The sequence below is a fragment of the Mycteria americana genome, chromosome 2 (assembly GCF_035582795.1).
Source record: "Mycteria americana isolate JAX WOST 10 ecotype Jacksonville Zoo and Gardens chromosome 2, USCA_MyAme_1.0, whole genome shotgun sequence".
Taxonomy (NCBI): Eukaryota; Metazoa; Chordata; class Aves; order Ciconiiformes; family Ciconiidae; genus Mycteria; species Mycteria americana.
In genome coordinates, this window is record NC_134366.1 from 78496307 (window position 1) to 78521926 (window position 25620).

A 25620-nucleotide genomic window follows, 5' to 3' on the forward strand; every position below is an offset into this window, starting at 1 on the left:
TCTAATGGAAATCCCAGCACAGGGAGTGAGGCACAAGTGGGACCAACCTAAATGCCGCATCACAGAAGCATTCCTGAGTCTGGCAGCTTTGGTACTGAAATCTTTGGGTTAGGTGTATTCCATAGCAAAGTCTGCATTGTTTTAGTAGTTACTGCCTGTGGGTAGGGAATATCCACTTCTGGGCTGCTTCCGTGCAAAACCACATCTTTGTTGGTGTTACTTCATCTGAGCTTAAGCTATGTTTTTCTTGCTTATCTTTGCTATTTTTTTAATGCGATCTGATGCAAAGTGTTTTCAAAAAGATGAAGTGAAGGAACAGCACTATATTCTCCCTTTGCTCTTCAGCAAGGCAGGAGCAGGGACTGCAGCAGGAAAAGACCTCCCATCCTGGCAGGTTTCTAGGCTGGTGCTCTGCAAGTCTGCATGTTAAACCTAAGGGTATTCATGACTGTGTGCAGACTGAAAATTCAGATGCGCTCCCACTTTTGTTGCAGGAGGAAGCATTTTCTGCTGCAGGTCTGAGAAAGGGCAGGCTGGCATGGAGAAAGAGGTAAGTGAAGAAAAACCACGCTTTAAAACAGAAAAATTAAAGGGGCTATTCCTAGTGTTGCTGTTTCATAACATTATTTGTAGTGTGATGGGAGGGAAGTCAGCAGACATGTAGGCTCCTTTATATCATTGACAAGTCAAGGGGATGATTAACGAGAGTACCAGACAATGTAATGGTAGGAGAAGGCCCACAGAAGTTAAACAAAAGTGCCTTCAGAATTTAGAGAATTCCCATGATCCATAGTAGGACCTCATTGTGCTTGTCTACTGTTTCTATTTTTGATTAGATTTATAAACACAGCACCACATATTTTCATGTGGCTCATAGCCCCAGGGCAGAGTGAGATTGACTGTGCTGAAACTGTGAGGCTTGTGAATTTCGGGCAAGGGATGGAGTGAAATAAGTAGTGTAATTGTTTTTGTGGAGTGACCGTGGGACCTCCTCTGTTCTGAATTACACATGGTTCAACCCTTTGACCTAACCAACCTCAGCAATGCCTGGTAGATCTCCTAAAGCTGTGCTGAAAGGTCCTATCAGTGACATGTTGGAACATTATCTGTCATGTGAGATGTGTGCCAACAACCATATTAAACTACATTAATTACTAGTGAGGCCATGTTTGTGACAATCTCAACTTCATTTAACCCATCATCATGTTAGTTATTGTTTAAACAGGAAGTACAAATGGGGACAATTTATGAAATTGAAATGCAGCACCAATGTTTTCTTGAATAAATTGTATGTTTTACTTTGTTTTATTTCCTTTCTATTTCCCCCCCAACCCAGCATTTTTGTTCTTGTCATCAGCTCTGTAGCTTGAGTTTTTGAGGGCTTTTCTATTTTAAGAGCAAGTAAGTAAAAGACTACTTCTTAGTAACTAAACTAATATGCCAGTGTAATTGTTATTTCTTTCAATGTAACTTTAAGTGATACCACAGCTGACTGAAAGCACCCATGCTTGTTTTCTAGCAAGAAGCAAACATGCTAAGGTAGTTAATGTAAAGCTGGAAGATCACACGTGGGTTATTTGCTTGAGGTACAACTTTACTGCCCTATGCTCCAGCTAGTGCGTCTCTGCATGGCAATGTTTGCACATCTCTGGATCAGGACTGAAGCAGGCATTTCTTTTTAATTTTCAGAGAACAATTTTCTCATAGGCCTGACCCTGTAGGTAGCAAAGCGCACTGTGAGTCCTAAAAGGGCAATGTAGAAATTATGATGGGTTCTTTTCTTTTTCTGGTTGTTTTCTGAAACAATTCTGAATTTTGTAGGGGAAGAGGCAAAAGCTCTCCCGCATGCTCCTGCATGGGCAGTGTACACGTTCAGTTGTACCTAGCTCTGCCCAGTGCTATATTAGACTAGATATGTGGGGTTATATCTTCCACCTACACACTGAGCCACTTTTTTTAGACAACGCTTTTCCTTTGGCCTTGTTCTCTAGCTAGAACAGGCTTAAACAAAGTGGGTATTTATTAATTTATTTTTTAATTGCTGCGGAGTCAGCTAAAAAATATGTTTGACCCTACTAAGTGTCATTCTCATTAGCAATGAAGAGTTTGCTCTCTGCGCAAAATCTAACATGGAGCGCTTAAAGCAGACAGGTGCAAATTACAAGCTGTTTCTCTTTGGCTGCCGTCCCTTAAATAGACAAAGTAATAGGCTAGGAGAAGGGAAAAGGTTCCAGCTCCAGCTGCATAAAGGAAAGCCTTAACAGGGACTTAGCAGCTGGTTGCAAGAATTAAATGCTGTAAATACCAACTAACGCATTTGTGTGTGCGTTCGCAGAGGAATATGCTTTTAGTAAGGCTCCATCCCTTCTTATGCGAGAGGATCATTCTTTGAAAACTGTGCTCTGCTTTATGTTGAAAGGCTAATGCTCTCGCTGAAGTGAATGAGAACAGAAGCTAACGTACCTGTTCCTGTTTACCATCATTACACTCCTTAGAGCATTTCAGGCATTATTAGGTTCTTGGAGCCCTACCAGATTGACAATATTTCCAGCTACTTCTCTTTTGGCTGTATTCAAACAAGGCCCCAAAGGAAAAAAACAAAACCAACCCACAAACAAGACCATGGATGAATCTGCTGAGCTAGTTTGCTGATGTTAGAAGCAGTTGTTCATATTAGGAACTCCTGATTTAATTTCATGAAAGAGACATAACATGCCAGTATGTGTATGTATCTAAGGTATGCATTTCCTAAAAGGAACTAAAACTCTGTCATTCCAAAGTTGCTCTTCTTTTTGACTTTCAGCTTGCATGGGGACTGCTGTCTGGAAGCAGTAACTTTAACTTTAACTCTAAGGCTGCTGATGAGGTCTGTCTGTGTGATCTTCGTAAGCAGATAAGGGTAGGGAGACAGCTCAGAGCAGAGCTTGTTTACAGTAGGACAGAAGAAAACAGCTAGACATAAATGAGGGCTGACGGTTTCATGAAGCACAATTGGTTGATCACAGATTCAATATGACTGCCCTGAACTGAGCGATGATCCGTACAGTATGCAAAATTCACTTTCTTGCTGGTCTGTGCCCACCAGCCTTCCAGCAGCTTTCCCAGAGCCCCTCAGCCACGGCTTTGAGTGGAACCAGAGCTGAACGCAGCATTGTTGTACCCAATTCCTTTTGACAACAATCACATTCTTTTAAAAACTTCATAGGTTTTAGTTGTCACTGGTTATAAATGAGGGTTTTTTCCCTCGCCGTTGCTGCTGCTGCTGCCGCTGTTGTTGCGGCGCTCGCTGCTCTCCTGCAGACCCGAGTACAGCGGGTCCTGGTGCTCCTGGTTTTCCTTTGTTTCAATTGGCATCGGAAAGCAGGCGGTGCATTTTACTGACGACAGCATGCAAAAAGGCATTTAAAGGTTTAGGTCACTTTTTGAATGACGTGGTGATTAGTCTGTGCTGTGCTCGGACGCTTCTAACTCCCCTTGTCTTTGCCGTAATGCAGCACACTCAAGGTAAAAAGGCATTTTTAAAAAAAAAGCTAAAAGGCAAGACTTTTTGTTTTTCACCAACTGTGGCGGAGCTTTGAGATAGGATGAATTGCTATCAGCAGCAGCATCACTCTTTAAACTTGACTTTGCAAGCAAAGGACATCCCCTGTCTATGTGCTGGTTGTGGATGGACAGGTCTGATGTGTATTGTTCATGGATGCAAGTTGGACCACCTCCACCGCAGCTGTGAACCAGCACAGCCTTTGTATCACTTGAGGCTCTGGCCTCAAGTTGTGTAACTTAGCTTTCTTGTAGGAATGCTTGCTTTTTTATGTTTATTTTTGGATAATGTTCTATAATTGGAATGGCGGCTTTCTGTACAGATGTGCATTCATGTGCATTTGTCTACTTATGCTCACACAACTGGACTTTGCCTGCAAATATGGCAAGTGGTCGCTGAAAAATTTTTGTTTAATTTGCTATTGGAAACCTAAGTTTTGCAGGTACATGTGAACTGATTAAAGAACAATTGCTTTAGACATAAATTTGCATAAATACATAAATTAACTAGTAGTGACTAATGATAAAATGAATATAAAATGCCACTGGATAATTTCCTGTCTATTCTCTGATGAGAAGGCAAAGTACCATAAAGATAGGGGGGCTGGGGAAGGAAACCTAAAATGAGGGGGGGGGAAGAGCGTAATTTACACTACTTAAAGGTGCTCATGTGTAAAAGAGAGAAGGATGAGGAAATTGGCTGGAGATAGGTATGAAAGGAAAATGTCTTCTAATTTCCTCTGAAGCACAAAGTGACAAGAACATGTGTTGATTACACAAAGGCCACCACTGAAATACTCCATTATTCAGTTATGTTGAGAAGTAACCCTGGAAGAATTCCCCTCTGCTGTTGCAAATCAGGTGTTGCTTTCATTCTAAAAATATGAACTCGGGAAAAAACCTGATCACATTAAGGGACAAGAGCATCATTTTTTTTTAAGTTCTTTGTAAGTAAGTAGGAGTCACAAGCCTGTACATCAACTACTTAAAAACACTAATTTGTATTTCAGTGAAGTGCCAAAGAATGTAGTCTATTGCGTCCCTGAAAAAACAAAATTTAATGCTAACTATACCGGATACTTTAACCTCCCTCCCCCCACCCCCCCAAACAAAAAAACCCAAACCACACACAAAAACCTACTCCAAAACATCAAAACCTACTATGCATCTTATTAGATATGGGGGAGGAGGACTACTTTTTTTTTTTCTTCTTGCTGTGAAGGGAGCTTATGCGTTTTACAGACTATAACAATTGAAAGTTGACTGTGGTCCATATAGCCTGCAATTGGTTTCGCTAGGGAAATCTGACATACAGAAGGAATCCATAGAATGTAATGCAGATCATCTTAATTCCATCAAAGTTACGGATGTACACAGATTTACACCAGTTGAAAATTTGTCCCAGAATTTTTGTCTAGATGTTGTTTTCTTTAGCTGTTAACGTAAAGTTTAAGGTTTTGTGTTGTGATTATACGCAGCATAATAATTATCACACAGCAGTGTTACAAATACTGCTGTAATCTTTAAAACTGACTCCATTACTTTAATATTGCAAAAGTGATATAATTCTAAAGGTACTAACTGAGCTAATACGTATTTTTGAAAGATTTTTCAGTTGGGGAAAAAAACAGAAGCAGTAGGGTGAATTTCTGAACCTATTGAACTCCTGTCAAAATTATCATTAACTTTCGTTGTACTGCATGTGGCTTGTAGGAATTAGCTCTGTTATGGTATTTATTTATTGTAGTTTCCAGAATGTGTCTAGTCATTTTTACACGTATTAGCTTTTTAGTAGGTTAGTAGTCTTAATTTAGAGGAAGCCCACTGCTTTCAGACTGACATATATGCATGCGTGCATATATACATGTATATATATGAAGATATTAATATCTATATTAATCTGTCAGTGCTATGGCTCAGTTATTTTTGATGGATTTATTGATTGTGTCTGCTACAAGCGTTGTTTTTTTTACTTGAAATTGACACCCAGAATCAAACGGGAAAGATGGATGCTGTAAAAATTGCAATTTTTCAATGATTCTTGTAATTAATCCTTTTGCATTGACAGTTTCCAGGAGCTATGTTGCCGGGAGTGGTCTTTATCACTGGACAATTAAGCAACTGGCTTGAAAAAATAATGTTGTTTTCGGAAACTGCCGTGTGACGTTCGAAAACAAATGGGTCTGAACTGGTTCCTTACTTTGGTTTTGGCTTTGATTAATACTCCCAGATGTGCTTTGTCTTAGGTACTCTCTGCCTGGCTTGACTGTTAGCATCTATTATAGGGGTCTGTAGCCACGCACGAGCCCATGTGTGACTTGCTAGCGCGGCTCAAGGTAGTATACAAAGACTGTGTTTAGCACTCGGGCCTTCCTGATGGTAGTAATGTGACCGCATTTTTTTTGAGCCTTGCTTCCCCATGGGAATTAACGTGGAACTTGGCAGGGTTTAGGTCCTCCAAGATCTCCTGCTATTTGTTTTCACTGTAACTGTTGTTGACATCTCTCTAATATTAAATGAACTTTCCACCGTTGTAATGAGTCCTGCTTCCCCTCTCCTCTGGACCACGATCTCTCTTTTGTGACATCTCGTCGTAAATTGTTTTGGAGTTATTTTTATTTTATTGCCTCGTGCGAAATGGTAGAGCTCATTCATTTTTAGCTGCTCTGTGATGAACAAATACACCGGTTATGTAAGTGGACCTAGAAAATAAGAGAACGAGGGATGTCAGGAAAGTCTGTCTATAAATATGCTGCACGATCAAACTTTTCTAAATGAAGCGCTGCAGTTCTGCAAGTGAAATAAAGCAGTTGCTGCTGAATACATACTGTAAAGACAAGTCTTGTAATGTTCTTCATTTGTTGAGGTTTCTTTGCATTAATTAAAATTCAGAAAAAACAAAGTATTTTAATGTGACCTTCATTTGGCATTTGTTTTAACTTTTCTTCTCCTGTTTTATTTAATTCTTCCACTTCTGTTGTTCAATTAGTGTTTGACCCCTTTAGCAGAGATGTAAATTAAATGACATTTCAATGCCATCCCATATTTAAAATACTGTGTTAGCTGTGGATCATAAAGGATGATCTCCGTTCTTTAGCTAATTTATTCATTTAACAATTTCCCTCCAGAAGTTCCAGCAGAAGGCTCTGAAGCAAACTAAGCAGAAGAAATCCAAGTCGGCTGAATTTCTGATGGGTGAGCCTTGCTTGATGAGTTATTGCTCATAATTTGTGTAAGGATTAATTAACTAATTACAGACAAATGGCTGTGGGCGAAATTTTGCTCTTGCTTGTCAGGGTGCAATTTGTAATTATTTTAATCATTTATTCTTTTTTTTTTTTTTTTTTTTTTAGAGTTAATTTTAACCTAATTCTGTTTTGGCGACATTTGAGGACGATACACTTGAGTCTTTCAGCAAAGGAATTACTAGAAGGAATTTTCTGCTTGTCATTGAAATACACTTTGCTATAATGTGCTCTTCTGACCTCCTTGTTTTCTGTAGTAAAAGAAGAGAGAGCAGCAACAGAAGGCATTGAAAATCCAGCTTTTAACATCAGCAGCACAGATCTTTCAGCATATCAGCCTTCAGAAGAGAAAGTTATCAGACATGACAAGCCAGATAGCACCCTTGCAGCTCACCAACAAAAACTCAGGCTGCAAGCCCATGCTGAACCAAGAGGTGAGACATCAAACCTGATTAGCCTCAAACGCAGCAACAGTGGTTGAGTTCCCCATCCAACCTGCACACTCCCTGGCCTGTGCCGGGCGTTCCCGTCCTGATCTGTCCAAACAGGCGCCCCTGCAAACCCTGGATGGGAAACCCAAAATACTGTGGAAACATCGGCTGTCTAAGTAGTTAGAGACCCGGGCTCCGTCTCCATGCCCAAGTGACTCCCCGTCATGGGAGGCGCGGGCTGCACGGCCCTCCTCGCCAGCGGAGGGGAGCGCAGGGACCAGGCTCTCGTGGCACCGCTTCCACATAATTCGTGTCGGGTTGGGTTTCGGAGGCACCGCAGCTGGTCCAAGCGCACAGATGCTGCTCCCTCGCTGGCTCCCAAGCATTGAGTAGTTTTAAACAGCTTACAGCTCCATGATTGATTGTTGTCCTTAGGTCTCCCATATGCCCTCAGTCAATCAGCATCTTGCCTCTGCTTCATGTTTCATTATTTTTTTCAGCCAGTGTTGCTGAGATACTTGGAGCAGAGTCCTGCTTGCTCGGCTTGTCCAGGAGGAGCGATCCTGGCTTTTAAGCTCAGCTTTGATGCAGCACCCAAAAGAGACGCTGGCTCAGGAAGCAATCTCTGTTTATTATTTAGGTTCATTCAAACAGACTATAAGGATCTTTACTGATGTCAGGTTTTTCTTTCGCAGAGGTTTGATAATCTTTTAACCTATTGTTTAATTACTCCATTTTGAATTATTATTAGTGCTGAATGTTACCATGAATGGTTATTTTTACTTAGTAATCCAGTGAGGAAGAAGGCGGGGAAAAGAATTTAAAGGCATCTTGTGAGCTATATGAGGAAAATCTTGGGCCAAGATTTAACGTAAAAGCAAAAATGCCTGAAGTCAGACTCAAAATCTTCCCTAAATACCTATAAAAAAAATTTTACCTTATTGGACTGTGTGGTCTTATTAACTTCAAGTGGACTGTATGCATCCATGAACATGTAAATGTACATCCAAGGTCCGAGACCTCCCAAGGTACCAAAGGAACTGGTATGACTTTGAAAAGTCCTGATCACCCAGTATTTCCTGTTAACTCGCAAGCTGCGATGCTGCTTGCTAAGTGCCCTTGTGTGCCAGCCCAGGTATTTAAATGGGCAAGTGCAGGCTGGTGAGCAAAACTTCAGGCATTCACTTTTAAAATTCTGGACCTTGTTGTGTTAAGACTTTATCCTTGCGGGACTGGAGACCCCACGGCTCCTAATGGCCCCTTGCAAAATTAGGTTTGGCTTTCCATTTAGCCTTCATGTGACTCTGTGTAGTGCCACACGGAGCAGGAATTCTTCGTCTTTCCTTTGCAGCCTGTCAGAACAGTGATTAAGCAGACAAAGGGATTGATTGTTTTTTAATGAAATAGTCTATCTGGCAAAAAATGAAGTCGGGTTCGCTGGAGACTATCCATGCTTTCAGTCGCCTCTTCAGAAATTCATAAATAGTTCCCTCAAGAAAACAACACATTTTTTTAAAAGCCTGAAATGTGTTTTTAAACATTTTGATTTTTCATCCTAAGTAGCATTTTGTTCAAAAAACCCTAACTGAATATAATCTTTGTGAAAGGAGTAGAAATTGTTACATTTTGCCTGGAATACAATGCCTTGATACACTGCTAAGTGTTTCTGTAATGGGAGAGGAAAGCTTGCTGAGAGTTGGAAAATTTTGTTTCCCAACACTGTATCTCCCTCCTCGCCCTTCTGTTCATCCAGTTAGCCAAAAGATCAGTTATTCACGTAGCTCTGCCTCTAAGTCACGCAGCTATTAAAAAAAAAAAAAAATCATCCATTTATACCATCATAAAAAAAGTCTAGATTGGAAGAGACCTCTAGAGATCATCTGGTCCAACCTTGCATTAAATTATTCTTAGTCTAACTTATGTCAGGACTTGTTTCGCAGTCACAGGGGCCAGTTCAAATTTATCAAGGACTACTAATAAAACAACAGCTTCAAACCTGTCCAGAAACCTGAGAAAAAAATTGAACCAAACCTTCTGGTACCTCACAAGCTAATTTTCCTATTCCCAAATGTAACAATACTTCATTAAAGAGGGAAAGGGAAAAGCCAACTGCATAGGTAAGCGCAGTATCACATGAATGTAGTAATGTATAATTATTTCACAGTCCTCAGTGAAGACTAAGTCTACGGGTAGCTTACCTCTTCTTGTGGCAATCTGTTGTGGTTTGGGACCACCAGAGCCCACGGGATTGGTTCCTTGAACCTTTCTTCCTTTGCTTTGCTCCATGTTCATAGCTGCTTTGCATAGCTGCTGTCATTTCAGCTCACAGCAAAACCACACGTGGTGTTGAAAACTACCACCATCCTATAGTATAGGAGAAACTCTTCCACCGCTTCCTCTCCTGCCCCTCAGCTCTCAGAAGCCACTGTGCAGTTCACAAGAGAGGCTTTAGTAAGAAGTCTCCTTTTTTTTGTTTTGTTTTGGGTTTTTTTTTGTTTTTGTTTTCCCCCCTAGGAGGCAAGACTTTCACCCCACACTGGAAGCTATTTCTCTAGGAGGGGGGGCCCACACCCACCGGCATGGCTTGTTGCCCCAACCTTTGCTATGCCAGTAAAACGACAGTCCTTTAGTCACTTCATGCCAGACTTCCTTACCTTAAGGGAAATGCCTGCCAAGCACAACAGCACAGCCTGTGTAAAATAAACATGTTTTAGGCCTCTCCACTGCTCCCTGTCACTTTTCTCCCCTTTTCTTCCCCAGATGCCAATCAAATACTCCTCCCTTTGGGGTTTCCTCCCTGCCACCACCACCGGGTGTTCTTCCAGCTCTCAGCCCCCAGGCTTAGGTTCGGTTACTTACTCAATTGGGGAATGGCGTTTGTCAATTCTAACGCTCTGTGTTAAACTGTACGATTTAAAAGCAGTTATAACCTTAAGCGCAATTATTTAATCACAGCATTTAGCAGATTACAGGTTGAAAACACTATATAAACATCAGGCTGGATTTTCAGGCTATGCACTTGAAGGCAGGGCATGGATAGGGCATTGCTTTTCTATTATCTTTCCACCCATCGCCCATGTCATTAATGGCAGCAAGTAATAGCTACAGGGGTTGCTATCATTTCCTCCATCTTGCAACAGTGTCACAGCCTGCTCCTCTGTCAGCAATTGCTGGAGGGAAGCGTTCTCTAGAAAAACCTCCACCTACTTTTGAGATGCCTTCTCACACACCTCCACGCTAAGGATAGCGGGAAGGAGTGTGAATAGTCATCTGCATGTTCAAGACAGCCTTAAAACCTGTTCCTGGAATTTGGCTATGTCTGCACAGGAGGCTGCTCTGCAGAAGACACCTCACTTGGGGATTAAATAGCCAGTGCAGAGGTCCATGATATTGCAACTTGCCTGCATCTGCCCCCAAACAGCTTAATTCACAGGTATGTTTGTACTATATTGACTTCTCCGTTCCCTTTCTTCAGATAACAGAGCATCTCCTGTGTTTGTGAACTGATTTGCGTTTCCAAGAAACTGATGAAATCTTTCCAGTACCTTTTTTTCAGAGGCTTTTTCACTTTTCAAACCAGATTGGTGGGGACTATTCTTGTGACTCAAAGTGCAAGGCTCCTGTATGCTTTGCTCGTGGGTAAACTGAGGCGGAGCATGAGGCCTTATCTGCAGTCACCCTGCAGGCCTGTAATGGAAATAGAAATAAAACCTCTGATCCCTAGTCCATTGCTGTGTTTGTTAGGCCATTCTGTGTCGTATTTCCCAGGATGGACAAAATTCCAAATTTTATCATCACCATCAGCAGACCGTTGCTCAGGAATAGGCCACTGAGTAACTCTTTCTGCTGTATGCTTCTCATCATTGCTCTTGTATGGTGAAGACCTGGTACTGCTGTTAAATGTTGCAGTGACCCAGGGGAACTGGCTGACTATTTACTCAGATTAATCTCCTGATTTTCAGTCGGGTAATTGGTTGCAGCGGCTTCTACCCTATTTTCTCTTCTTGATTCTATGCTGACTCTTTTCTGATCGCTTCTATCACCTTCATTTCTTTACATATTACTTGTGAAATTAAGGTCGTCTAGCAGTGGCCTTGCCTTTGCCAAACTGTGCAATTTGTTTCTGAAAGTACTCAGTTTCCTTGTGACTAAATCTGACCAACTCTTCTGCCTTTCCTCCCCTCAGCAAATACTGAATTTACCAGAAATTTTCATGTTGGCCATCTCAATGGGAGGTCTAATAGACAGATTTCCCTGGGAAAAATATTTGGGGTTAGATCACCCAAACCCAGAGTGACAGGAACCTAGGTCCACCTGTTTCTCAATTGCCATGTGCCTGATCTCAATGAGAGCCAGTGTTGGCTTTTCTTTTTTCTCCAGAGGGGTTTAAACCCAAAACACTTTGTAGAATGGCCTAATGTTCAGGCTGGCTTGGTAAAGTCTCTGCCCAGCAAAGGGCTTCCAGCAAATTGTCATGACGGAAGCACCAAACCTCCAGGAATACGCCGTCTTTGGCCAACGGCAGAATATGAGGGCAGTTGCTCAACCTCAGATAGATGATGTATGTCACAAGCAATCCCTTAACACAGGACTACTGTACTTAGCATTTTATCATAGACCTGTAAAGCAAATGTTAATCTATTTTAGCATTCGATACATTTTGTCCTCAGCTGCTGTGATCAGAAAATGTGCAAGTGGCTTATACCAGTTTGTACTGTTTAGTGTTCACCACAGCCACAGAGCTACACAGATTTGGTTCCACTAATCCTGGGAAGAGCCCTGTGGGATGGCACTGTTCACATTTCTACAAGATAGGTAAAATTTTCAGCCCAAGCATGCAGAGGGAATATATGTCAGAAGAAATTAGACTGTGATCTTTCTGGGATGTCGACAGCACATGTGAGCTGCAGAATCCAGGCATGGGGCTTTTTGAGCATCCTCCCTGCCTTGTACCCGGTGGTTGCATTGACACCTTCGGAGACTGGGATACTCTGGCTTTTGCATGGAAGATGAAAGACAGGGTAATTGTGTTCTCCTGTATCCTGCGCACTTGTACAAAGGCTAGAGGCAGTCTGACCCTAAGTGTTGATGATTCAAGTTAAAATTGTCTCCAGATGACAAGAAACGTTCATTTTTTCCCCCTATCATCCCCAATACACAAATCTTTTTTCAAAATGAGATTATCTCCTAAAATCAAAAGCTCTAATTAATTCTACTATTTTATCTGCAACAGGCACTGTTAACATCTCATATCATGCTCCAATAAATTTGCCCACAGAGATTAACAACATTTGAGGGAGAAAAAAAAGGGGGGGGGGGAAGGAGGGAAAGAAAGCTCTTTTGATTGAAGACCAGAAACTATTCATCTAATTAGCCCAGGTACAGCATGGCATTAACATGGCTATACTGCTTCTAGGATCAAATTAGTGTCTCTACGTGGCGCGCTGCTGCACCACCTCCTAGCTGCAGAGCTAAGTTGGATGTGCCTAACATGGTGCTGCATGCGTCCTACGGGAAAAATCCCACTGTAAAATAGAGCAGTTCTGCTCCTTACCGGAAGCTAAAGTAGAGAGAAGCCTTTGCTAAAGAACGGTTACTGCCGAAGGTAGTTCAGCTGTGGCAGGGCAATATAAGCCCTTTCTTGCTCAAGTGTGTAACTGGGTGAGATCCTTGACCTGGGAATACGCAGACAAAAAAAGGACTTTGTGAAGGAACCACGTGGGATATCAATTTGATCATAAAAATATCAGCAAGTGCATCAAATTCAGTCTGTAAACAGAGAACTAGAGGCTGAAGCTTCTTGAACAGGATCTAATTTCATTCCAAAGAGATGCTAGTTACCCACTGGAGAGACAGTAAGCGCAGATGAAAAAAACAGGCAACTGCTGGAAACTCACGTTTGCGCTACATGTGAAGGAAATGGGAGCTTGCAACACTGGCTATTTGTGTTGGACAAAATGATTTGCATAAAGGATGGAACCAGAAATATGAATCAAAACCATACCCGTTTTTTCTTAAACAATGGCAAAGTTTATATCTAATAATTCAAGTTCTGTGTATGTGGTTCCATGCTTTCTGATTCCAACAGGGACTTGAAATGGAAATGCCAAACCCATATGCAGGGCATGATGGATCACCATGTATGCATAGGAATAAAAAGGGTTGTCATTGGAAGTAATTTTGCGTTGAATTACACAAGGTGTAATCCAATTGAAATCAGCAGAACGGCACAAGGTGTAATGTAGTGTGCAAAATGTGATCCATTGCATGCAATTTCAACAACAGGGATACTGTACCACTCATCTAAGTAATGTGCTAAAATTGAATTTGTGAAAGGTAGAGGAAGAAGAATTGTGAAGAATGGATGCATTTTATAATTGGGAAATGCTCTTTCAGAAGATGACTGAATATATATTTTTTAAGGCTAATTTATTACACTTGGAAATGGTTTGCTTCATAATAGTGCTGTTGGATCCCTAAAATTCAGCAAGTTCCCTCACTGGAATAGTGAGGGAGCCTGCCAGCCTGGGAGCCTGCCAGCCTCGGAGCTCTCAGTATCCATTTTCCCCTTTGACATGTGTCATATTATCTAATAGTGTTCCTAAATGAACTCCGTCATCATCGGTAAATCTTTTTCTCACGCCTTCGACCAACAGCGTTTCCCCAGGAAAAGCAGCAGGTCTCACACTGGCGTCCCTTGGCACAGTGCCCTCTGTTGCCTGCAGGAAAAAAAAAAAAAAAAGAAAAAAAAATTCCTATGCTGTACCTTTGCTTAAACAACAGCAAATGTGGCAAGTCTTCCAGGAGCAGAGTAGGGGAAAAATAAAGTGGGTGCCGTGAGTTTGGTGCGGTGTTTTTCAAGTGTCGGGGAAAGCGCAGCACGGTCTGCGCTGCTCAGGCTCATGAACGGCCCCTTTGCCAGCATCCTGTCAAAGCTGACAAGTGAGTTTATTCAAGGCTTGCAATATAAACATAAGACACAGTTATGTGGTTTACTCATTACCTACGATCTCCGCTGAGGATAAGGAAAATGACATATGATACCTTTAAAACTTTTTAAAAATTGAGAAGTCGCCCGGTGATGGTAGTATTTAACAAGCTGTGTTTTCAAGATATAATCTACTGTCCAGTCACTTGCTTAATGCTCTTGAGTCTGAGGATGCCATTAATCCATAATTTTGCATTGAATTCTGCCTAGTACTCATGAAAATTTGAAGTTCTATGTAAAACACTCTACCCCCCGCCATGTATTTGGTGATAACCTGGAATAACTTTGTGCTTCCCAGGAATCTTATTTTAGATCTACATCTAAAATAATATAGATAATATTTATCTATACTTATAATACAGATGATAATGTTAGATGTAAATCTAAAATAGTAATAATATGTCTTACTTAAGGCATTCAGCTTCTATATGTAAGCTAGATCAGCCTATATAAATTTAATTAAAGTCATTTGTAATGGCCACAAGCTGAGGTAAATGTAACAGATATAGTTCAGTAATGACAATTAAAAATCCAAACTAAAAGTATAACTTCTGGTTAACTCATAATAATTGCCTATTTTTTTCTTGCCAAAGTGAGAACGGAGAGTTAACATTGTTTTGTGGATTACATATCAATTCACTACGTTCTTCAAAACTAAAGTTTTGTTTTTAACATCTTCATAACTTTTAGATGTGAGTAAATCTAGCAACACAAAATTTGGGAATAAAAACTCAAAATGTTTTCTTCTAAAGTTTCAAACTTCTGTAAATTATTTTCCAGTTTTAAATCGTTGTTTAAACCAACTAAGAACCTATAAATTCACTGGAAATACAGTCAGTGTTTCACTGTCCAGGAACTCTCACTGTTTATGCAGTTTTTGTTGATGATTTTTATTTTTCTTCATTTCTGCATTCTGTGAGATTTTTTTTTTAAGGGGGCAGGCTTCTTTCTCCTCTCTTATGCTTTAATAGTTTTGAATGCTTTTTAGATAATTCTTTATAGATTTTTTTTTCTAAAGTGCAGGTTAGAAGCAAAGGCCTGTCTCTACAAAGAAGCAACCTGCAGATACCAAGCTTTGTCAATATAGTTACTGAATAATGAAAACAGGTGAGCGGGAGTGCTAGTCACAAGACCAGAAGTCTTGAGGAAGAGTGAATAAGTGAAGCAGTTGGAAATGCAGGAGGTAGGACCCTTCTCTCCCCTTCGTCCTGATCCCAAGTCTTAGTTCTTGCTGGCCAAGTTGAGGTAGGCACCTCTCTTAGAGGAGGTTTGGGTCTAACCCCAGGATGCTGCTTTGGCTCATGCAGTTGCATACTCTTCTCATTTTAAAAAAAAAAAGGAAATATGCTAGCGCAAAACCTTACGTTTGGGCTGCCCAAAGGGCCATAGCTGCAAAGTAAAATGAAAAGTATCCTTAGGGAAATAAGTTAAATCTGTTGAATGGAGACAGTGAGTATTTACCATGATGTTCACTAACAGGAATTGCTACTGAAATCAATGCTTTAAGACAGCTGTGTGGAAAGGAGGACTACTCTTTTCCATTCCCAGATGCATCACTATGTTTCAAAAGCACTTTGGGTCAAAATGCTGTCTCAGACTGGAATTTCGTCTTTCCAAGATGCCTCTGTCTTATTCTATCTTATGCAAAAGGCTTTTATGAGTTGCCTTAGTAACGCCCAGTAATGTTCTACGAAGTCATTGGTAGAGACACATGTTGGCCATACTGCTGCCTGAAAAGGGAGAGCTGTTACTTAATATGGCAAGTTTGCTCAGATCGTAATCTGTATTCTGTCTTCTAATGAAAGCTGGCTCATGCCAAAATTTATGCTTTTATCCCTAAGACCCAGCATCACTCTGAAAACAAGCACTAGTAAATACTTATTCAAGCTTTTAGTAATCAGTCACCTGGCTATTAATAATTCCTTCATTTTTACAGTGGTCAGGAGGCACTTAACAAATCCAACAGTTTTGTCTATTCTTTCATTAAACTAAAACCCTAGATCAATAGTACAATATGAATGGAATAATTGCCTGTCATCCAAATTCCATGCTGTACCCTTGATGGGATATTGATAAGGGCTACCTGATCTCTTTGTGGAGTAGAAGATGCTGTAGAAATGCAGCTTAGTCATGCCATTTCTGTGGTATTCTCAGGACATAGACTGTATAATTGACTACAGATATCTTAGCTTAAAAGCCATCTTAGAGTTTCATCCAGTCCTAGTAATACGTGTGCAGTCCCATGGGCTGCATCCAAGGATTATGCTAATTTTATTAGCAACTCCTCTTGCTTTAATTAAACTGTATAAATTCCCACCTGGTCACTGTTGTGCCAACACCCTTCTTTTCATTTTTATTTGAATTTATAGATAATCTGTGGTTTTGCACTTCAGTTCTGATTTCCTGAATTATCCATCGTGTTTTCCACGTGAAATAACACAATTTTGAGGGGTGAATAGGGTTTCGGATTGAGTTAATGGGTTTGAGTCAACCTCTGGATCAAAGCAAAGACTTAAGTTTCTAAAGTTGGCCAAGTCTTTGTAGGAGCAGGTATTCAAAGTAACTTGCTGTCTGAAAGCACCAAGCTGTACACTGCTGTTCAAAACACCTGCAAGCAAGATCTGTATTAACATTTATTTTACTGTGTTTATACCATAAAGCAGAGCGATGTGAATTCCTTAGTGGACTGTTAATTTACCTGTTATACACTTTCAGATATTTCCAAAAGCAAATGTGAAATGATTAGTAATCTGTTCACATGCTCACAAAATGTTATTAGCAAAATGCCTTGGGCAGTATGTTATGTTGACTAAAATTGATAATTTTGTATTTTAAAACTAAAGTTTTAAAACTAAAGCAACTCCCCCTGCCCCCAACAAATCTCAGGACCTGCCCAGAGCCCAGAACTCCTGGTCACACCAGGTCTCAAGGTGTATGTTGAGCTGAGGGGGGAAAAAAGACCAGAAAACCCACAAAAAAAACCCCAAGAGCAGTGATCTAAGGTTTGCAGTGATCTTGACTCTTCAGAAAGCCTCACTGATAGTCTTCTGTGGAGTCCTGCAGTTTAAAATGGCTTGTTATCTGTAAAATCACCATAAGGAGGTGATTCTGGCATTTACCACTCATTCTACCTACATAGGTTTTAAAGTGTGTATGTTGCTCTGAAGAAATCAAACCTGGTTCTTTTTTTTACTTCTGCATAACTTTGTGTCTCCAGCTGAGTGGGGTTCTGACAAAGCCCTGGACAAAATATCTCATACTCCTCAAAGAAGGGTTGTGGTTGTTCTTTTTTTTAAAGAGGACCAAAGAGCAAGCTGTTTAATGGTATTTGTCTAAGCATCTCTTTTTTGAATAATGGTTTCCATGCCTCCCAGACTCAAATACAACATGACACTTCCTCCTAAATGCCAATTATTCTGTCCAGAAGACTTGCCCAAAAGTCTACTCCTCAGTTTCACACCAGACCCACAGGATAAAGAACATGGGGTATTAAAATTCAATAAAAGCTGTTGTGATATTAAGACTGTGCAAAAAGCCTATGCACTGGCTGAGTATTGCTTGTATGGTTACAACATACTTTCCAGCAATTTACATTTACAGCTATGAAGTAATTGAGTAAAGAAATGCATCATCATTTTCTTTTTTAGCACATGGGTGAATTATTTTACCAACATGTGAAGGGGTGTTCATATAACATCATGGTGCTTTGTGCTAGAGAAAAACAATTACAGTGAATAAGGTAGAATGGCTCTGTTATTGCAGTACATAAGACTTTGATTACATACTGCCAAGATTCATACCAGCCTAGTAGTTGTTGACAGATAAAGTAACAAAAATGAAACTCATTTATTTTTTCTTTATTGAGACCTCAAGGTAAAGCAAATTTTCAGTTCTTGTACTTACTACATTGAAGGAACAGAGACTGACAGCCAAAATGTGCCAGTCCAGAAATATAAATTAAACCTAGTTTCATATCAAAGTTTCATTTAGTCTCTGAAAAGGAGCTGCTGCTTGGATTATTTTTGATCCTAAAACAAATACACTGTAGACTACCGTAGTGTATCTTGGATGAATTAACCCCCTTGTACATTTAGCTCCTGTGTATTTTCCAGGATACAGATCTATGTGTATTCAAGCAATTTTAAAATTTGTTATGGACTTAATTATTTTACTTTTTCTCTGTTTAGTAATAATTTACTGTGTTTGCAAACCCAATGAATGTGAGGATGGTTTTAATAGAGAGTAGCACTTTGGCTGAAGGAAGAACATATTTTGAGGAAAAAGCCCTCCCTCCCCCCTTGTGTAAAGAAAATTCTTCTGGCTTTTACTGTGAGTTTCTCTAGGCGGCTAGATGCTGCATTATTCCTTGATAAGTTTAACAAATGACTTTTTTTGTAAACTTGAATAGTTTCTAAAGAGCAGATAAAACTAGCTGTTGAAATGGAAAGTGCTAAAATGAGTGGTTTTATCCCATCAAAATCTTGGATTACCTAGCCCAACTGAATATAATTGCTGTTCAGATTAATGAGGCAGTATTCTGGTATCTCCTCTGTAATTAAACACTTCTCTGGTTGAATACAGTATTAAAGATGCACCAGACGTTGAAACCTCAGTGGTGAAATTTAAAACTGTTGAAATTGGAGGGGTCAGCTGTGAAACACAAATTCCTCTGTAGCATGGGTAATTCACTTGTACAATGTGTTTCAAGAATAATTTGGCTTATGTTGGGGATGTTGGATATTTTTAATTTTTCTTATCTTTCCATCATCTAAATTTGAGAATTTTTCTCATTAGTTCCTGAGCGAAAGTAACATAAAGTGCACTTGTTTCCAGAATTACCTTTTCTGACCTTTCACAAGATGATAATTGCACTACTAGTAGGCTTAGAGGACTTGTTAAAAAAATTAAGCTTATAAAGTAGCAAAAAATACCCCTTTGCTTGCTGGTGTCGATTTCAAAATTAACATTTTGGTTCATGTGCTTCTAATAATCGCTGACCCTTACTTCATGTGCTTTCCACAGGAAATGAATACAGCAGAAATTACTTTGACCCATTGATGGATGAGGAAATAAACCCAAGGCAGTGTGGGATGGAGGTCAGTGAAGAAGGTGAGGCAGAATTAAGTATGTAATTTTGGTGTCAGAATATTCTTTTCCATTCATGAAAATGAGGTGACAAAGATCACATATGCAGTTCTATTTAAATATTGAGGTTTACAATTTAAATTATAAGCCTTAACCGCTCTGAACACGATAGGCAGTATACATAGTCTTTGATCAAGGACAGTGAGTGAATGGACGGGTAAAAGTGAGGCTGTGCTGTATTCACTCCGCTACCGTAGCAAAATGAAGCACGTTCCATGTTTACACCATGTTCTCTTTAATCAGCGAAGTTAGTGCAGAATTGAGTACTAAGCTGTAGCTTTTTTGCAACCCTGCTCCCAAAGTCCTTGGAGAGCAATTTTATTACCCAGCTGAACGTGTGCTTACCTAACAGAAAGAAACCCCAGAGTCCATAAAAGTTCCCAGCATACAAGGAGGCTTTTTTGGTTTTCTTTTTGCCAGTTTAGCTAAGATCTTTAGCTTGCTGTCTGTGGGCGATAGCGAGGAGTGGGAGGGTGTGACTCTGCAGAGCTGGGAGAACAGAAGTTATGCATAGGTATGAGAGAGATTAACCAGGAGGTATTGTGTAGCAGAGGAAATTCGCCTTCGCTGTCATGGCTTTTAGATAAAAAAGGGTGGGAATGGGCCTGCCCGAATTTGCATGGACTTAAGTAAGATCATCATCATGGTAATGAAGTGCTTAGCTATGCACTGAGTGCTTTGGCCCAGCTCCTGTTGTTAAGCGCTAACAACCCCATAGCACGCAAGACCCAGTTCTCCTGTGTTACCTTCCTAGCTCTTTCTTTTTTTAGACCTTGTGCTTATTTGTACTGCAGAGACTCTCTAGACATGCAGTTGTAGTCAAATCTAAAAGAAATTGTCTACTATAAAGGGTCTCAAAAGTAGGTCACTTCTGAAATTCATGAGAAACTTCTACTTTGAGTAGATATGGAGGTTTAAACTTTTGAGGCAAAAACTCGTGTGACTGAGAAAGCAGGCTCTAATGCATGTCAGTAACTTGAATTTCTGTGTACTGGTGAAAAAAACCAAGGTTTATCAAGGGTGAATTACATCTAACCCCTATAACTTCCCCATTCATTGTATAGGACAGCAATGTAATACCTTGGAAGTCAACTTCTGGCTCAGAGTTTTTAAATGAAAGATTTTTTTTTTTTTTTTTCCTATTGGTACTGTCTTGATTCATCTTATGAATAGGCTTCATGAGTCACGATCTGCTTCATAACAAGAGAATGACAAGCAGATTAGATTTCTGTAACTGTACGTGTGCCTAAAAATGTGTATGGATAGAGTGGTGACATAAGGGATACATGGAAGTACAGTTTTCATTGGGAGAAAATGTTCTCTTGCCTGTGTTGAGGAGGTTGAGTGATACACACTTAACACTAAATGTTGGGGTTTTTTGGTGGTGGGTTTTTTTTTGGTTTGTTTGTTTGTTTAAATTTGGACAGACGAAAGCTCTGAGAAAGTTCATCCAGTTCCGGGGGTGAGAGTGGAGAGGTGGTTTTAGGCACTTGCATATCAGGCTAGACCTGAGATCTGTGTGTGAACAGTTGTTCTTTGGTGTTCCTCCTTTTCTCCCCAGCAAAAATATCACTCAAAGGTTGGGGTAACATTTATTAAAGGTCTGTTAGCAATGGTACTGGCCTTAGGTTGGTTGGTTGTGTTGACATCTGCAGAGCAGTTATAATGCTATAGTTACCAACACTTCTGCCAAGAGCAATTCTTCCACCTTGGAGATACTAAAAAGCTGTCTGGACATGGTCTTGGGCAACTTGGCTCTAGGTGGCCTTGTTTGAGCAGGGAGGCTGGACCAGATGACCTCCAGAGGTCCCTTCCCATCTCAGCTAGTCTGATTCGGTGATACTCACAAACCAGGCTCACTGTCTGGTTTCCTTTTCCTTGCAGAAGTGTTAAATAAGTGGAACTACATTTGTATGTAGTGGACAGAGTTAAAAGGACCGTCAGAACTGAAGTCTGGTCCTGCACAGTCATCCTCTGATTGGAAACTACATTTGTTTACCTCCTCTTTCTGGCTACCAGCTTGTCACTAACAAGAGACAAAAGCAGAACAGGATGAAGAAATCAGGGCACACTTTAAAGTTACACTGTTCTTATGACTTAAGCAAGTCAGGCCCAATGCCCAAAGAGAATAGCTGGTGAAAAGCAAATCTTCAGCCACTAACTCTATTACACAAAGTTAAATATCATTTTAATGTGTTCATCATATGGGATTCTTTAATGGGTTATTCTGTGAAAATGAAGATATTAGCAATTATCTTTTCTATATTTGATAAATTAAATTTGTTCTGGAAATTTGTCTGAGTGGAAAATGCCCTGAGAACAAACAACACCCCCACCATGGATTTGCTTCCCCCCCTCACCAAGGGAATATTTCAATGTTACACGCTAAAAGAAATGTGAAAGATTCTGTACTTGCAGAAGAGGTTTGCAGAAGCCTCCCTCTTTGAATGCTCAGGGTAACTGAAAAACTTAGCTCTGAAATTTCATGGTAAAGAAAATTTATTCTTTGAGATGGATTTGAGAAATAGAGTCTTGGGATTCTATTGGGCACTTAAGAGCCACCCAAGGTCGCTTGTAGCTATACTTCAATTCACCTACCTTGTATGCATTTCTTTAGTCTTCTTCCTGCCTGTCTTCACTGACAACTTAGAGAAGCCAGGGTCTGGGAGATCTGGAGAGAAGAAAGGCTCAACCTGTCATTTCTCCCTTGAATATAGACACTTGAAGTGATTTTTTAGGTCTTATGGAAAAAGGTACGTGTGTGTGTGTATCCCTTGTTCCTTTTTTAAAATCTGCAGATGTTACTGGGAATTTGAATGACTGACCAGCCACAAAATCAAAATTCATGGTGTGCTGCAATGACTACTCATACTAGATAATGCATTAGTATTATGGACAGCAAGGTAAAATTTCTAATAAAGATCCAAAATCACATTAGAAAAGAAATTAGGTACTCTGATTTTTATTAAGGGTCAAATAGAATTAATCTGGCAATTCGAATATAAATAATAATTTCAACTAGTTTATTAGCAGAATTAGTAAACCAGTTTCAGTCCAGATCAAGATATAATATTGCTCACCATTTAAAAGAATATGATTATGGTTTTTTAAATTTTAAACTGTCTTTCATAACTTTGAAGAAAATCACGGTCACCTCTGCTATGAAACTAGCACTATGAAAACTATTTTTAAGTGTCAAATGGTTTCTTAACTTTGGTATTTTTATATCTTTCTTTGTAGTTTAAAATAGTGTTTCCTGAAATACTACTGGAAGAAACAATAGGTGTTTCACTGTTGTTTTTTTAAGATCCTGTGCAATTTGATGAGCAAATCCTGTATGGTAAACTGATGAAGCTCCTAGATGAAGAAAACAAGATGCTGGACTTCCAAGGTAAATAACAAAATCATTTGCATAAAGAAAAATAAAACTCTCTTGAGTCTGGATGTGGGGAAGAGAATGGGTAATCCATCCCCTTGAACTCAGAAGCAAAAGGGACATTGATTTTAGTGCAAGCCTGTAAGATCTTTTTCCCCAAATGTTTTTGTTTTGAGTCATGTTTATGTGGTTTTAAGTGTAACTTAAGTGGCGTGCTTTCTCTAGGCTGCTTCATTGCATGCTGAATTCCACCCTTATGAAAGAAGACTGGAAATACCGTTGCTTATGTGCTGAAAGCTAGCGATCTAAATCCTTATTTAAGCTCATAAATGGGTAGGCCATTTGTCAGATACACGGGTCACGTCACACAGTGTTTGAGGTTATCTGTGTAAGGATTTACACTACTAGGTGAGTAAGAAAATGTTTTCTGTGGCTTTGTTAGAAAATACAAATTGATGTTCCATCTACAGTAAAAACAACAAAGTGTAGGAGAAGAGATTTCTTCACCTCAAGCTAACAGCCTTACTTTGGCTTCGCTTATTTTTACAGGCATTATTTAACAGCCAGTTGATTCATGAGACTGTTACCACCACAGCCTTTACACAAGGTGCATGCCTCCTGCTCTCTTCTGGTTCATCCTGGGAGAAGTGACATACAAACAAGCCCCAGCTCAGGACTGCCCTTGTATTTTTGGGTATCCCCCCCTCCTTTTTCAGCAGAGGTCTTTCGTGCAAAAGTATTTTCTGTTCCTTGTATCTGTATGAGGTTTCTTGTTATATTTCAGTTATACACAGGACCTACTTTGTCAGAGAGACAGAGCAGGCAGTTGCCTACGGCACTGGAGCTCCAGGAGCTGCAACATGTTTTATGACTATTTAGTTTGTGAGCAACTTTGTTCTAGAAGAGGCAAACGTTTTCGTTTGCCTCGGGTTGCAAAATCCCTTGAACTGGCACTGGGCATATAAGTAACATCTTTGAAACCCATTTTGTCTCATTTTAAATGCAATGAAAAGACAGTACCACAATCACAGCCAAATTCATGCAGATAGTTTAGGCAAAAACCTTTAACAAATTATCAGCAAGCTCTCTATTGTTGCATGTTAATGTGGAGCTCCACATTGCTGAGAAAGATTATAGCAGTACTGCAGGTTGATTGTTGCTTTTGTCCTGCAACAACTTAGATTAAAATAAAAACAAGTTTGGCTGTGATGTCAACATTATTTCTATAGGAAAGATTGATACGGCGTGTCTATCTGTGGTACTTATGTGGTCTCCATCTACCAATATTTATAGTATTTCATATTCTTCAATAGCTTTATCATGAAAATAACCCTGTACGACTAAGGAAAATGTCCTCATGTCATTTTACAGGGTGTCCCAGGGTGGGGTCCAGTACCCTTTCCATTAGCTTTCTGAAAGTTAGCTTCTGGGGCTCCCCCAAAGTGGTGGGAGAGGGAGAGAGAAGCACCTCTGGGCAGTGGTTCAGCCCACCTCACGCACACACCTCTTAGCTGATTAGACAAATTGCACCCTGGAAGCAGTTCTCTTTGCTTTGGTCTTGGACAACTGACTTAGACTTTACCATTGCTTTTTGCATGGCTAAAGGCGAGTGAGCTGAATTGCACCATGTGTATGTGTCCACTTTTAAGCAAGGGAGCCAGGGAGTGAAGGGGAAGCCTTCCCCATCCATCAGTGGTTACTTTCCTTCAGCTAGGTGCCCTAAAACTTTATATTATATTACAAATAACATTAATGAATATTGTTAAGATGAACAGATGCTTTACAGAGGATAATAGCAATAGCATATTTAGAGAGAAGTAAGGTTTCACTGATCTCCTCAAATGTATATAATTTAAACTCACCAGGTACGTTTGAACTAAAAAAGTCTTTTTCTCCAACTAGTTTTATCAAACCACCATGAGAGGCAAAATGCTCTTATTTCTGTTTGGCTATGTGGGGTGTGAGACAGGTTCAAATCTCTCATCCGTCCAAAGCCATTTGAAGTACGTGGTGTGCTCTGCAGACAGTGATCTGGGGCTGAGGCTGCTGAGGTTGCTGAGCTGCCAGCTCACCGATTCAATTCACGGGCAAGCAAAGACATTAACACGCGTGTCTCGCGCTCCACGAGCATGTCAGAGCCCCCCAGGTGGGCATGAAGGCAGTGAGTGGGGGAGACACTGCAGCCCGCTGCTGCCTTGCGTCTCGAGTGGTGCCTCAGTGCTTCTATATGGGTATCAGAGCTCGTCCTGCGGGTGAATGTCGTGCCCTGTCCTAGCTGAATTTTTTACTTTTCTTGGCTTGGGTGAATAAAATCCAGAAAAGAGCAAGATTTTCCTGAGGCAGCGAGGCTTGTGCAGTCTCCATCTCTGTGTGTGTATATATCAGGCTGTATTTATTTCTGCCTGTCTGTGTTTCTCCTTCCCAATTTTTGAACCTGTTGTTCACTTCCAACCCCTTTTTTTTTAACGGAGAGCAAGTCTCACAGGTCTGACTTCCCTACCAGTTTTATGGAAGTGGGCAGCTGAACAGAGCAGACAAGCATTATTAATGTCTCCACTGAGGGAAAAGCTAATATGGGAGTTTGACCCTTATTAGACATAAAAAAATCCATAGAAAACTAGGATTCATTTGGTTCCACTCTTACAGAACTGCTTCTTTTCTTCATTTGACCACTGAGCTGAAAAATCACGTAGTCATACAGTCCTAATTAATAGATGGTCCCCAAAGGAAAGGAAAGAACGTGGCTCAGAATTTATATAATTGTATATTTAAAGCATTTTGTCACCGAGTAACTTGTTGGTCACTCTTGTGGTATGTGTTAGTTCATATCATAAGGCAACTTAAAAGGCAACATTGGTTGTTTGGTTTTTAGAGAAAGATGTAGACTGTATGTTT

The 25620-nt window shown here is 40.2% G+C and overlaps 1 protein-coding gene across 1 annotated transcript in view; it reads left to right on the forward strand.

Annotated features, from left to right (window-relative positions):
* Positions 1-538: 538 nt before the first annotated feature.
* Positions 539-25620, forward strand: part of LOC142406496 (orofacial cleft 1 candidate gene 1 protein homolog) — a 29851-nt gene continuing 4769 nt past the window's right edge. Inside the window, exons 1-5 of the mRNA XM_075495444.1 lie at positions 539-550; positions 6669-6735; positions 7043-7219; positions 19227-19313; positions 22657-22740. Coding sequence (XP_075351559.1) covers positions 539-550; positions 6669-6735; positions 7043-7219; positions 19227-19313; positions 22657-22740 — 427 coding nt within the window. The remainder of the gene's footprint in view (positions 551-6668; positions 6736-7042; positions 7220-19226; positions 19314-22656; positions 22741-25620) is intronic.